The sequence below is a fragment of the Acipenser ruthenus genome, chromosome 14 (genome assembly GCF_902713425.1).
Source record: "Acipenser ruthenus chromosome 14, fAciRut3.2 maternal haplotype, whole genome shotgun sequence".
Taxonomy (NCBI): Eukaryota; Metazoa; Chordata; class Actinopteri; order Acipenseriformes; family Acipenseridae; genus Acipenser; species Acipenser ruthenus.
In genome coordinates, this window is record NC_081202.1 from 3,698,351 (window position 1) to 3,713,701 (window position 15,351).

At 39.9% G+C, this 15,351-nt stretch overlaps 1 protein-coding gene and 1 long non-coding RNA gene across 2 annotated transcripts in view; one reads left to right on the plus strand and one right to left on the minus strand.

Moving 5' to 3' along the window:
* Positions 1-15,351, plus strand: part of LOC117419387 (uncharacterized) — an 88,461-nt gene that overhangs the window by 34,548 nt on the left and 38,562 nt on the right. The gene's annotated exons all lie outside the window — the stretch shown is intronic.
* On the minus strand, positions 12,273-14,901 carry LOC117419385 (interferon gamma 1). The gene is made up of 4 exons (XM_034032095.2): positions 14,663-14,901; positions 13,373-13,444; positions 13,064-13,264; positions 12,273-12,645 (listed from the first exon to the last, which is right to left on the minus strand). The coding sequence occupies exons 1-4, from the start codon at positions 14,786-14,788 to the stop codon at positions 12,517-12,519; spliced, it is 528 nt and encodes a 175-aa protein (XP_033887986.1). The 5' UTR covers positions 14,789-14,901; the 3' UTR covers positions 12,273-12,516.

The window sequence follows — 15,351 nt, forward strand, 5'->3', positions numbered from 1 at the left end:
TAAAAAAAAGCTCCTACTTAGATGGAGCAGTTCTTCAGTTCAGGTACCTTGTACAGAAAAGCAAACATGGTTGTGAACTGTTTGTAAAACATGTAAAGAATAAAAGTACAACTAACCTATTTTTTCTATTCAAAGAGGAGGTTAAATGTCTAAGATACTGTGGCAATGTGCCCCGCCCCTGTGTGTATATTATGTGTTGTATGTTGCGTGCGTGTGTAAATGTTGGTGTATAGTCATTGGTACACGGGATATAAACGGGTCTGTGTTTCACGTGTATTTAAAAAGTGTAGGTTTGTATTTAGGCACGAGGAGGGCACAAATCACTTCACGTGCTGGTTAAATGTAATATGTAAGCACAGGGTTGCACAGAATTAATTCACGTGCTGGGATTCAAGTGAATAATTAATTAGTAATTGAATCCCAGCACAACAGTATATATAGACACATTTTCTTTCACTCGTGGTTGTGTGTTCAGGGCGAAGGAACGGGAGAGAGTGAGGAGATAATCTATAGAGAAGCAATTGCTACGTGGTACGTGTTTGTTTAGTGTTCGTCCCTGTGTGTCAGTGTCTGTTCGTTTTGTTTATCTGTTTATTTTGGCGTAAGTGCCGTGTCCTGTTTTGTGTTTAAAACCTTTTATTTTCTGTTCTGTTTATTTATTAAATGCTGAGCGAAAGCTTTCGCTCAGCTCCACCAAACTCTACCTCTCGTTTTGTTTATTTATTTCCTGCTTCTGGTCTGACGCCACCCACTCCGGCCGTCTTTGTGACACGTGGTGTCCTGCGTGGGATCTACAGCGCCTCCAGGACTCAGGCCAGAGCAGGAACCACATATTCCCCCCCCTCCTCCTCCCTCCTCTATCTCCCCTGATGACTTTGACTTTTTTGTCACCAACTCACTTAAGTGTGCCCGAGCTGCCTCTCTCTCCTCTGTCCTAATTCTCCTCGACCTCTCTGCTGCCTTTGACACTGTTGATCACTCTATTCTACTATCCTCTCTTGCTGACCTGGGGATCTCTGGCACTGCTCTGGCCTGGTTCTCCTCCTACCTCTCCAACCGCACTTACCAGGTAACCTGGCGTGGAGCAACCTCCACACCTCACCCTCTCTTAACTGGAGTCCCCCAAGGGTCAGTCTTGGGTCCTCTCCTGTTCTCTCTCTACACCCGCTCCCTGGGCCCCCTCTATAGTTTCTCATACCATTTCTATGCTGATGATGCTCAGATTTTCCTCTCCTTCCCCACCTCTGACTCCACCATCTCCTCCCGTATCTCTACCTGTCTGTCTGCTATTTCCTCCTGGATGCACTTGCATCACCTCAAACTCAACCTCTCTAAATCTGACCTCCTTTTCTTTCCCTCCTCCTCCCCCTCCTCTGATCTCTCTGGAATCTACCACACTCTCTCCCTCTTCCTCAGCTAAGAACCTTGGAGTCACCCTGGACCCCTGCCTCTCTTATTCCCAGCACATCTCCACTCTGGCACGCACTTGCCGATTCTTCCTGAGCAACATCCGAAGAATCCGACCCTTCCTCACCAACTATGCTACCCAGCTCCTGGTCCAGGCCCTGGTACTCTCCCGCCTAGACTACTGCAACTCCCACCTGGCTGGCCTCCCTGCGTCCGCCACCCGTCCGCTCCAGCTCATCCAGAACTCTGCTGCCCGCCTGGTGTTCTCTCTGCCTCGCTTCGCCCACGCTACTCCACTACTCCGCTCGCTCCACTGGCTCCCGATCACCGCTCGCATCCAGTTCAAGACTCTTGTACTAGCCTACAGATGCCTTGACCAGACTGCACCCAGCTACCTCCAGACCCTCATCTCTCCCTACACCCCCACTCGACCTCTCCGCTCCGCCTGCACTAGAAGACTAGCTCTACCTCCGCTACGCTCCCCTGCCTCCAGAGACTGCTCCTTCTCCACCCTTGCTCCGCAGTGATGGAATGACCTTCCTACAGATGTCAGGACTGCCCAGTCCCTGACCACATTCCGGCGCCTCCTTAAGACTCACCTCTTCAAAGAGCACCTGTAGAACTCCTCTGTTTGTATCCTGGGACACTATCACCCTTCATGTAAATGTGCTTTATTTTGCTCTTATCTTCCCCCTAGTTTACTGCATTTAATCCTGTACTTCAGAATACTGTAATCTGCCAAGTGTTTAACCTGTAGTACTTTGTATTTAATCACATCCTAATGTAACTATCACTATTTAATCATATCCTGATGTAACTATCACTATTATCTGCTGTATTATTGAATTGTGGTTTGTCACACTTGTACTTTGCTTGAACAAAAGTTATTGTATTTCTTGATCTTATTGTATTACTTGTATTGTAACACTTGAAATGTATTTGCTTACGATTGTAAGTCGCCCTGGATAAGGGCGTCTGCTAAGAAATAAATAATAATAATAATAATTTGGATGAAAAAAAAAAAAAAAATGGCAGAAGACGCCATCAAACTGCAGGACTGGATCCTGGAAAATGCTGGGCTGGAGGCCCAGTCTATACCAGTAGCCGTCCGGTTCCTGCAGTTGATGGACAGCGAGCGATGGGAGGCGTATGCGAGGGAACAGACCGTAAGCACCTGGGAGGAAGGTGTGGAATTGGTCCTCAGCTACCTGGAGGCGGTCATAACTACTACAACAGCCCAGGTAGCAGGTCCACCACCAGAGGAAGAATGCCTGCTGTCCCCGTCTCCACCAGCAGAGGAAGAATGCCTGCTGGTTTTGCCTCCACAGCCCGAGCGGGAGGAGCCAGAGCGTCCACAGCCCGAGCGGGAGGAGGCAGAGCGTCCACAGACCCTGTGTGTCAGTGTCTGTTCGTTTTGTTTATCTGTTTATTTTTGCGTAAGTGCCGTGTCCTGTTTTGTGTTTAAAGCCTTTTATTTTATTTTCTGTTCTGTTTATTTATTAAATGCTGAGCGAAAGCATTCTCTCAGCTCCACCAAACTCTACCTCTCGTTTTGTTTATTTATTTCCTGCTTCTGGTCTGACGCCACCCACTCCGGCCGTCTTTGTGACAGATACAAATGGCAAAATCATAGATGAAGAAAAAAAATAGCAAATAAATGATTACTTTTCAAGTTTTTACAAAGGAGGATACAGCCAACATGCCCCACATGTTGACCTGTTCCTATCCAGTTTTAAATAACTTTAGCATTAGAGGCAGAAGTGTTAAAGGGACTAGGAGCTCTTAAAATAAACAATTCCCCTGGCCAAGATGAGATCCTCCCAATAGTACTCAAAGAAATGAGAGAAGTTATTTACAAACCACTAACCAAGATCATGCAACAGTCTCTTGACACAGGGGTTGTACCGACAGACTGGAGAATTGCAAACGTAATACCGATCCACAAAAAGGGAGACAAAACCAAACCAGGTAACTACAGACCAATAAGCCTGACTTCTATTATATGTAAACTTATGGAAACTATAATAAGATCCAAAATGGAAAATTACCTATATGGTAACAGTATCCTGGGAGACAGTCAGCATGGTTTTAGGAAAGGGAGATCGTGTCTAACTAACCTGCTTGATTTTTTTGAGGATGCAACATAGACAATGGATAATTGCAAAGCATACAGCATGGTTTATTTTGATTTCCAGAAAGCTTTTGACAAAGTCCCACAAAAAGATTATTTCTCAAACTGAATGCAGTAGAGATTCAAGGAAATGCATACACATGGATTAGGGAGTGGTTAACATGTAAAAAACAGAAAGTACTGTGTTGGAAAACATGGAACAAGTATTGAATAGCAGTTTGCTACGCATGAGGAATGACGGCTGTATTCATGTTATTTTTCTGAAAAGTGATTTAACATTGGATAGAAAAAACTGTTAGTTCCAAAAATGCAAGCACTGCTGTGATAGATGAAAGCTGCAATATGGTAGAGAAGTTAAGATTCTTTTGTGTCAAAGCAAATGGCTGGCCAGCAGCACACGGCTGTACAAACAAGTCCTTTGATCTCCAGCCCTGACATGAAAGAAGTTTGCCCTTCGGGAGTCCACTGGGTTATAAAACTAGTTAACAGGTTTTTGCTTAGAAAATACAGCTGGTTTATGACGGGGTCATAAAGCTAGTTTTCAAGGGGGACCGAAGAGCCAAAAAGAGATAATGAAACTGGGATCAAAGTGTCTTAGGCAAATCGGAGAGATAGGAACAAGGAAGATGACAAAAACCAGATGTATGGACCTTTGTGACACCAGGGTCTGAAGAAAGCACTGAGTTCAGAGATCTTCACACTAGATCACACACACACACACACACACACACACATAATGATAATGAGTTGTACCTTTTCTATTGGTTAAGTGTCAGAGAAAGAGGAGGAGAGAGACACCTATGCAGAAGGGTATTTAATGTCATGCAACAATTGTAAGAACGAGTATTCTGTGTCCTGTACCTGGGACCAGACTCCCTGCATATTTCAATAAACCTAACAACTGACTGAAGAAAAGGACTCTGTGCAGTTTCTTGAATCTACTTACTCACCATCCTCTTTTTTAAGTTACATCATACTGATTTAGAGGAGAAACCTCAAAGTGGAGCGATGATAACCAATGGTGTACCACAGGAATCAGTATTAGGTCCTCTGCTATTCCTAATCTACATTAATGATTTAGATTCTGGTATAGTAAGCAAACTTGTTAAATTTGCAGGCGAAATTTGCGGTCATTCAAAATTATCTAGACAGCAATCAAAACTGGGCAGACACACAGCAAATTACATTTAATAGAGTAAAGAGTGTACGGTACTGCATGCAGGCGATTAAAAATGTGCATTATATACCTAATATCAGACCTAGGTGTTTATGTTGACTCAGAAATGTCTTCATCTAGACAATGTGGGGAAGCTATAAAAAAGGCCAACAAGATGCTCAGATATATAGTGAAAAGTGTTGAATTTAAATCAAGGGAAGTAATGTTAAAACTTTACAATGCATTAGTAAGATCTCAGCTAGAATATTGTGTTCATTTCTGGTCACCTCGTTATAAAAAGGATATTGCTGCTCTAGAAAGAGTGCAAAGAAGAGCAACCAGAATTATCCCCGCTTTAAAAGACATGTCGTATGCAGACAGGCTAAAATAATTGAATCTATTCATTCTTGAACAAAGAAGACTACGCGGTGATCTGATTCAAGCATTCAAAATTCTAAAAGGTATTGACAATGTCGACCCAAGGGACTTTTTCGACCTGAAAAAAGAAACAAGGACCAGGGGTCACAAATGGAGATTAGATAAAGGGGCATTAAGAATAGAAAATAGGAGGCACTTTTTTACACAGAATTGTGAGGGTCTGGAACCAACTCCCCAGTAATGTTGTTGAAGCTGACACCCTGGGATCCTTCAAGAAGCTGCTTGATGAGATTCTGGGATCAATAAGCTACTAACAACCAAACGAGCAAGATAGGCCGAATCTCCCATATGATATTTATAATGCACATTTTTATTGCCTGCATGCAATACTCTACACTTTTCTCTATTAAATGTAATTGTTATTTTTGTGTCGTCTGCAAATTTAACAAGTTTGCTTACTATACCAGAATCTAAATCATTAATGTCGATTAGGAATAGCAGAGGACCTAATACTGATCCCTGTGGTACACCACTGGTTATCTCGCTCCGTTTTGAGGTTTCTCCTCTAATCAGTACTTTCTGTTTTCTACATGTTAACCACTCCCTAATCCATGTGCATGCATTTCCTTGAATCCCTACTGAGTTCAGTTTGAGAATTAATCTTTTATGCGGGTCTTTGTCAAAAGCTTTCTGGCAATCTAAATAAACCATGTTGTACGCATTGCATTTATCCATTGTCAATGTTGCATCCTCAAAGAATTCAAGCAGGTTAGTTAGACACAATCTCCTTTTCCAAAAACCATGCTGACTGTCTCCCAGGATATTGTTACCATATAGGTAATTTTCCATTTTAGATCTTATTATAGTTTCCATAAGTTTACATATAATAGAAGTCAGGCTTATTGGTCTGTAGTTACCTGGTTCGGTTTTGTCTTCCTTTTTGTGGATCGGTATTACGTTTGCAATTTTCCAGTCTGTCGGTACAACCCGTGTCGAGACTGTTGCATGATCTTGGTTAGCGGTTTGTAAATAACTTCTTTCATTTCTTTGAGTACTATTGGGAGGATCTCATCCTGCCCAGGGGATTTGTTTATTTTAAGAGCTCCTAGTCCCTTTAACACTTCTGCCTCTGTAATGCTAAAGTTATTTAAAGCTGGATAGGAACAGGTAGACGTGGGGCATATGTCTGGTCCAGTAGGAGGCTGTCTGGTCCAGTGGTTAAAGAAAAGGGCTTGTAACCAGGAGGTCCCCGGTTCAAATCCCACCTTAGCCACTGACTCATTGTGTGACCCTGAGCAAGTCACTTCACCTCCTTGTGCTCCGTCTTTCGGGTGAGACGTAATTGTAAGTGACTTTGCAGCTGATGCATAGTTCACACACCCTAGTCTCTGTAAGTCGCCTTGGATAAAGGCGTCTGCTAAATAAACAATAATAATAATAATAATAATAATGTTGTTGTCCGTGTCCTCCTTTGTAAAAACCTGTGAAAAGTAATCATTTAATATATTTGCTATTTTTTTTTCTTCGTCTATGATTTTGCCATTTGTGTCTCTTAGACATTTAACCTCCTCTTTTGAATGTTCTCTTGCTGTTATAATATTGGAAAAATATTTTGGAATTGGTTTTAGCCTATGTAGCAGGGCGATTGCCCTGCATATGTGTATTTAGTGTTGATATCATTTGTATGGGGAAATGGGTTTATTTTGTGTCGTTTTGGGAGCTGATTTATTTGATTGAATTATTGTTTACAGACGGACGCTCGATTGAGACTTGCTGCCTGCTAGGCTTGGTTGAGGCGAAGGGCAGCAGGTGATTGGCTGGGCTGGACCTCAGTCAGCAGGTGGGCGGGTTTTGATCGAGTGTCCGTCAGGTTAAAAACATCCGCGGGAGATGGCTCAGGGCTGCTGCAAGGCCTGCCGTTTTCACGGCACCTTTGATTTATAGTTTGTGGTATTGTGTTTTATTTTGCACTTTTGTACAGCTTGATGTACTGGTCCTCTGTGCGTTACCATCGCTGGTAACGTCACATGACCACCTTTATTTTACTTTCGTTTTCTGTTTGTTTGTGAATAAAACCTGCGCGCCTGTACCGGCGTTTTCAACACCACCACGTCTGTCTCTCTGTAGTTTGTAAACAGCGGCTACCCACACGCGTGACACGAGGAAGACCCTGTCACAGCCCCCTTAGCAATATTGATTTCTATCTCTCTCTTGGCCTTTCTAACTTCCTTTTTGATTTGTGTTTGCAGTTCCAAGTACTCTTTCTGTGTACTTTGTTTTTGGTCCTTTTTAAACGCCCTGAAAAGTGCCTTTTTTCGCGGAGTATTTTTTTAAAATTGATCTATTAAACCATTTTGGCCATTTTGTTTTAGATTTAGATTTGTCTACTTTTGGGATGTAATTGTTTTGCGCCTCTAGTACTACATTTTTAAAAAACAGCCATCCTTTTTCTGTGGATGTTTTCTCTATTTTACTCCAGTCTACTTCTGTTAGTCTCTGTTTCATACCTTCATAGTTTGCTTTTCTAAAATTGTAAACCTTAGCTTTAGTCATTACTTTTGGGGTTTTAAAAAAACACTTCAAATGAGACCATGTTGTGGTCTGAGTTTGCCAATGGCTCTCTGACCTCTGTTTTAGTTATTCTGTCTTCGTTATTTGAAAAGACTAAATCAAGGCATGCCTCCCCTCTAGTCGGTGCCTTGACAAATTGTGTTAGGAAGCAGTCATTTGTCATTTCCGCCATTTCAATTTCGTCCGTCGTGCTCCCCACCGGGTTCTCCCATTTTATACGGGGGAAGTTGAAATCCCCCATTTAGTATGGTTTCTCCTTTTCTACACGCATTTCTAATGTCATTGTATAACAGATTAATTTGCTTAGCTTCTGAATTTGGCAGTCTATAACATGCTCATATTATTATGCCCTTTGAATTTGTGTCCATTATTCTGACCCATATTGATTTGGCGTTGTTTTCTTTGTCCAGATTTAACACCTGGGCTTCGACTATTTCTTATGTATAGCGCTACTCCTCCGCCTCTTCTGTCCTGCCTGTCTTTTCTATACAGTGTGTACTCACTAATATTATATTCGTTTCCATCACTCTGACAACCAATTTTCTGTAACACCTATCGCATCGTAGTTACTTGTTAGTGCAGTAGCTTCAAGTTGTAACATTTTGTTCTAATACATTTAATAGTTGTCTTACCTGAGTTGTTGCCCTTGTTTTGATGTGGTCTCCCTTCTGTTTTTTTGTTTTCTCCCCCTTCCTTTCTAGTTTAAATGCTTCTGGACCTCTTCAAGGATCCTTTCTCCGAGTAGATTGGTTCCCTTACTGTTTAAGTGCAGACCGTCCCGAAAGGTGAAGCCTTCCTGTGTGCACCACGATTTCAGCCATGCATTTTTATTTTGTATTTCCAGCTGTCCATATGGTCCTTTGCAAGGTGCCGGCAGTATCCCAGCACCGGCTATTCCTCCACCACTGACTGTAATCCATCTTTTGCCATTTGAAGTGCAGTTTGAGTGTGATGCATCGGGATCAAGCCAGCTCTGTTGTAGTTTTCCCGCTCTTGAGCCTCACAGCTCAGGTGTTGCATAACTCTGTGCAACATCTTCACATTTTATGATTAACTTGCCAAAATGTAAATTAGTTTAACGTCTACTCCTTTTCATTCTTTAGCAAATTGCAAATAAAATTACAACTCCTCTTAAAAATAGAGGCGTGCAGTTGCTGGGAGCGGTTGGAGGTTATTTGAAGTGGGCTGTTTATTTCAGTATGCAAGTTAACACAGGTCTATATGTAACACAAGGTTAAGAGAGAATATTGGCAACCACCACAGCGTTGGTTCTCTATTGTAAAGCACCTACAGTACAACACACACCATTGTGCAACATGTAACTAACTGGGCTGCTTGAACTTGGGAAAGTGAAGAACCCTACACTGGAATCAGTTTCTTTTCAATTGGAGTAAAATATTCTGTTCAGATATTCATTTAGTTGTTTCCTAGCTGTGCCCTAGGTAATGTATGTATTCTAGTAAATCTTACCTAATTTGATCTTTTTAATGTTATTTTATTTTAGTAGAAATGAATAAAGTTGCCCCACGCTCTTGTAAATGTTTCAGTCTTGCACACTATAGAGATATTGAAAACATGTGAGTCATAGGCAAAACAGTTACTGGTTACTAAGAAGGAGAGTCAAAGTATGGAGGAGTTTGCTTTTGTTATTTTTGAGTCCACTCCTCAGTAAGCAATCCTTTTTGCTGTGACTCAGTTGTCTCTGCATTTATCATATGACTTCAACTGAAAGTGCAAATTAACAATTGAATTGCAAGAAAAAAGAAACATAATAATGTGAGACCAAACAAAGTGATGGTAAATCATGAAATGTGCTAGAGTATTTGCTTTGAGAGAGTGCAGCGCTATGCTATGAGTACTCTCCCATTTGTGGACAATTTTTCTACACAAATTGAATATCATTTATAAAAATATCTTGCTATAAGTTTGTTTTCAGCTTTGTCTCTGACTTTACTTACTGGAATAATGGGAAACTAATAAAGTGCAACTCATTAGGGGCAGCAGTGTGGAGTAGTGGTTAGGGCTCTGGACTCTTGACTGGAGGGTCGTGGGTTCAATTCCTGGTGGGGGACACTGCTACTGTACCCTTGAGCAAGGTACTTTACCTAGATTGCTCCAGTAAAAACCCAACTGTATAAATGGGTAATTGTATGTAAAAATAATGTGATATCTTGTAACAATTGTAAGTTGCCCTGGATATGGGCGTCTGCTCAGAAATAAATAATAATTTGGAATTAAGCTTGTAATACAGAGAGGCCATCTTGACCACTGACATTAAAGATTTAGAAGTTTTTGTTTATTATTTTGCTTCAAAATTCTTTTTAGATGATTTAATTTGGGTGTTTGTCGAAGTGTACTTCATCTTGCTATTGTGTCTTGTTTCTGTCTTGAAGCTCAATTTTTTGTTTTGATTTTAATTCAAAGTTCCTGGTATCTTTAAGCCAGCAGAGGGGTATCTCTACCCATGTACTACTACACACAGCATCCTGCACCTGTTACTTTAAGGAAACCCCAGTGGGCCGCTCAACTCTTTCTAAGAATGACAGAAGTTTTTCACATTCAGTAAAGCCTTGCGCTCCTTTTTGTGGTTTTACTCCGGGTTCAGAGGATCAGCTGTGGCCCAGCTCTGACCCACATTCAAGGAGAATCACCTTTCTAAACAGCCACTTGTGCTTATATTATCACATTAGTTATTAGTAACCGAGTACACGAATATATGCACTTTAAACATATGACATATTTGCTGCTTGAACCAACTTTACACTACTAACAAAAAATATTTAATTTTTTAGAGTTTACACAGTGTAAAGTCTTTTTCATACTTAGTACCCCTCCACAAAAAACGAAGAATGCACAATTCTCTCTGAAATAACTTGAAACTGACAAAAGTAATTGGCATCCACCATTGTTTATTCCATATTTAATAGAAATCAGACTTTGCTTTTGATTTTTTATTCAACATAATATTGTAAATAAGAAAACAAATGAAAATGGCATGGACAAAAATGATGGGACCGCTAACCTAATATTTTGTTGCAATCAGACGTTTTCTGTAGCTCTCAATGAGACTTCTGCACCTGTTAACCGGTAGTTCGGCCCACTCTTCCTGAGCAAACTGCTCCAGCTGTCTCAGGTTTGATGGGTGCCTTCTCCAGACTGCAAGTTTCAGCTCTTTCCATAGATGTTCGATAGGATTCAGATCAGGACTCATAGAAGGCCACTTCAGAATAGTCCAATGTTTTGTTCTTATCCATTCTTGGTTGCTTTTAGCTGTGTGTTTTGGATCATTATCCTGTTGGAGGACCCATGACCTGCGACTGAGACAGAGCTTTCTGACACTGGGCAGTACGTTTCGCTCCAGAATGCCTTGATAGTCTTGAGATTTCATTGTGCCCTGCACAGATTCAAGGCACCCTGTGCCAGGCGCAGCAAAGCAGCCCCAAAACATAACCCAGCCTCCTCCATGTTTCACTGTAGGTATGGTGTTCTTTTCTTTGAAAGCTTCATTTTTTCGTCTGTGAACATAGAGCTGATGTGACTTGCCAAAAAGCTCCAGTTTTGACTCATCTGTCCAAAGGACATTCTCCCAGAAGGATTGTGGCTTGTTAATATGCATTTTAGCAAATTCCAGTCTGGCTTTTTTATGTTTTTCTGTCAAAAGTGGAGTCCTCCTGGGTCTTCTTCCATGGAGCCCTCTTTCACTCAAAAAGCGACGGATGGTGCAATCAGAAACTGACGTACCTTCACCTTGGAGTTCAGCTTGTATCTCTTTGGCAGTTATCCTTGGTTCTTTTTCTACAATTCGCACTATCCTTCTGTTCAATCTGAGGTCGATTTTCCTCTTGCGACCGCGCCCAGGGAGGTTGGCTACAGTTCCATGGACCTTAAACTTCTTAATAATATTTGCAACTGTTGTCACAGGAACATCAAGCTGCTTGGAGATGGTCTTGCAGCCTTTACCTTTACCATGCTTGTCTATTATTTTCTTTCTGATCTCCTCAGACAACTCTCTCCTTTGCTTTCTCTGGTCCATGTTCAGTGTGGTATACACAATGATACCAAACAGCACAGTGACTACTTTTCTCCATTCAAATAGGCTGAATGACTGATTACAAGATTGAAGACATGTGTGATACTAATTAAAGAAACTAATTAGTTTGAAATATCACTATAATCCAATTATTTATTATCTTTTCTAAGGGGTACCAACAAATGTGTCCAGGCCATTTTAGAATATCTTTGTAGAATAAGCAATAATTCATCTATTTTCATAGCTTCTTTGCTTTATTCTATGACATACCAAAGGCATGCAAGTATACATGATAAAATAGCTTTTAATTTCATCACTTTTCAGGAGGAATGAAGCATTATTTCAATGAGCTGTAAGGGTACCAACAAATTTGAGCACGTCTGTAAGTGGTAATATGCTCTCTTTTTTAAACAGAGAGTGATGAATGTATGGAATGGTTTGTCAAGTCATGTTGCCTCAGAATCATTGGGGTTCTTTAAAAAGAATGGCCTCCCCCATCTTCTGTTCTCAGATAACAGTTAAATTCTCCATAGAACATATGACATACATTGAACCCAAGACTTAAAACATTCAGAAAAAAAGGATAGCATCAAAACAAATACATTAAATATAAATTAAATATTTATTCAAATACAAAAATAAGAAGTGTTACATGCCGGTAGTCATAGACTATACAATAAATACTAATGTAATTCAGCAGTAAACTGTTGTTTTTATCAAGTAAAATCAGTTCAACCAATACATTAAGGTGTTTTGAGAAGTTAAGTTAAATAAATATAACAATGTTAAGTTAAATGCAATAAATAAAATAAACATTTAAAATAAATAGTCGTCAGAAATAATTTATGGTGAGTTTACTCGTCTCCTCCTTCTCTTCTGCATGTTTTTTTGAAGTTTTTTGCTTCTCATGGCTTTTTCTAGCACCTGTTTCAGTTCAAGGATAGCTTTACGCTGAACAATCGGATCACTTGTCTGAAATAAAAAAGAAGGAAACATTTTTATTTTAAGAGCAACACTATAAGGAACTAGAAGGACATTTATTTTTATTTTCATGGCATCAAAATGATATCCTATCGATTTGCATTGCATAACAGTAGCAGTGGTGTTGCCTTTTAACTATATATTAATCGCACAAGGGTTTTCCCAACAGGGTTCATTTATTGTAACATCAATAATGTTTTGGAGTTCATTGGTTTGACCCCCATGAACTGTATTTTAACTTGCACGTGACCAAGTAAAGCAAGTTATATCCAGCATACAACTCTTACTGCATCTTTATTCAAGTGGAGCTACCAATGGGGGAATCCATTACACTATTAAAAAATTAGGTTAGAACCATTAAAAAGGGTACGTGAGTCAATTTAATTGACCATACTAAGGCATGCCTTACCTTAATTTCCCATAGTTTCTTTAACTCTTCTTTCAGCGTGTCTGCCCCACTTGTAAACCGTGCTTTCAGTTTCTGCATCTCACTGTAGACATGCTGGGTGCTGTTTTTTGAACGCTGATCTTCAGTGGTGTCTTTCATGTTCTTGAGGATATCAATATAAACGTTGACTATTTCGCTAAGAAGTATCTTGTCTCCACTTTCCTGTAAGAGGTACAAGATAAATTAACTTTCCTGAAACATGAACACTGCAGCTGTCATTTAAAAAAAATACTGGAATTAAAAACTTAAAGTGTAGTGACAGGACTGTACCTGTTTATCAAAATATTTGAGAACATTGAGGAACAATGGACCTCCACCAGCCAAGATGGGATCATTTGTTTTCTGAAATAAAGAAATAAAATAAAATTTAGATGTCACAGTGCAGAATTATACAAATTAACTCACTGTTGTATCAGCTATGCAACATCATTGTTGCAACCTCCACAAGATAAGATGTCTTCATTAGTACTCCTGCATGTAGTTTGTTCCATGTTTATTTCGTAGAAGTGTCATACAATTCTTAGAGCATTCATAAATAGCCAGGAGTTTACGTTGTAATCCAATATTGGTGAAAATATGTAGGGAAAACTGTTCTTCAGTCCCCAAACTTGACAGTAAAATGACCCAGTGTAAAACTAATTTTGCATTTCATCCAGGCTATCTTAAAAGGTAGGATAATTTTCCAAAACAAAAGATACATCCAGGACATCCTTTCACAGAGGAGTCTACCATATTATGCACAATACTTTCCATGAAGTTTTCCAAAATTCATTACCAGCAAGTTTTTATTCTCCAAGTTACAGTATCGTAATTTTGTCATGTTCTTGAGTTGCTCCTCTGGATTCTGCACCCAAGAAACCATCAGGCTCAGCAGAGTAGTGCAAGGTGATTGTCAGGTTGTCAAAATTGTTTGTTATACTGTAGTTTACTATCTGGTGCCTTCAAAACGTCTGGAGAGAAGGGTTTGTAAACCATGCTCAGACAGTCCAGTTTCATAACATACCACTGTATTTATTCCAGATATGACTGAGTCTGACTCCAAAAGCTTCATCTATAGACCACAGTGATATTCATTTCACTTCCAAAGCCATGTGTATTCGGGCAGGCTACATCACAGACCGTTTCTGCTCAGTGCCAGCAATAATGATTAAGCATTGTTTGTTACATCTGCAGTCATTACATTCACCAGTTGGGGTTCAGCTGTATCATACTGCATTGTATATTATTATCATGATATTTTAACATACTGAATGCAGATTGTAAGTTCACATGGAGCATGGTATTTTGACATAATGTATTAAAATCATTCAGAAGCTACTGTACTATTTTAACTTGTAAGACAACTAATACCATTAAGGTCACCCAAATATACAACCAGCAAAAAAATTAAAAGTTAATTAACCTTTTCTTGTTATTTAAATAACACAAATAATTGTAGTATTTTTGACATCCATCAAATTATCTATAATATTTTAAAACCCATGTTAGTTGGTGTAAAATTTAAATATTACATTAAAGCATTTCAAATAAAATGTATATAACAGTGTGTAAAGTACTTACATAGTGTTCTTCCAGTTGTAAGATGTCTTTTTTCACATTGTCAGGGATCACCTCACTGGAATAGACGCATCCAAAGGTAACTAGACCAATTGCATTTAAAAGTAACAAACTCTGTAGTGAATTCATTTGTTCTTAGTATTAATACAGCACCTAGTAATCTTAACCCCTCTAGACTAAGCTTCTGATTTCCAATCGTCTTTTCAAGGGTCAGTAAGTTCCCTTTTGTCTTCTGAACTCAGCTCTGAGTCTCTTGTGAATGATGCCAAATTGTTGTCACAAGGGTATTTATACTTTAGCCATGTATATTTCTGTCGCATCGAAATGCCCAATCGACGCACTTTAACGTTTAGATTGTGTCAGATAATAGATTGCTTTGTGGGCTGTCAGCTCTGCTTATTGTTTCCTTTAAATCACAAAACCCCAACCCACCACTAGACTTCTGCATTAAGGGCTTTCAAGGATTCTTCGGAAAAATTTGGGGTATGATGGTGTCTTTAGTTTTGGGGAAATTTGATTTGACGTTCTATGGATAGGGAGTTGGGGGGCGTTGGGTTGTCACACCACATAAAATTCAACTTTGTAATGCGATAGGCGATGACGGAGGTGGAAATGTAGTTTCTGGTCATTAACGTTTGAATGAAATGACTGCATTTGTGGACAAGGTAGTGGTGAAACTCGCACCTCTCCAC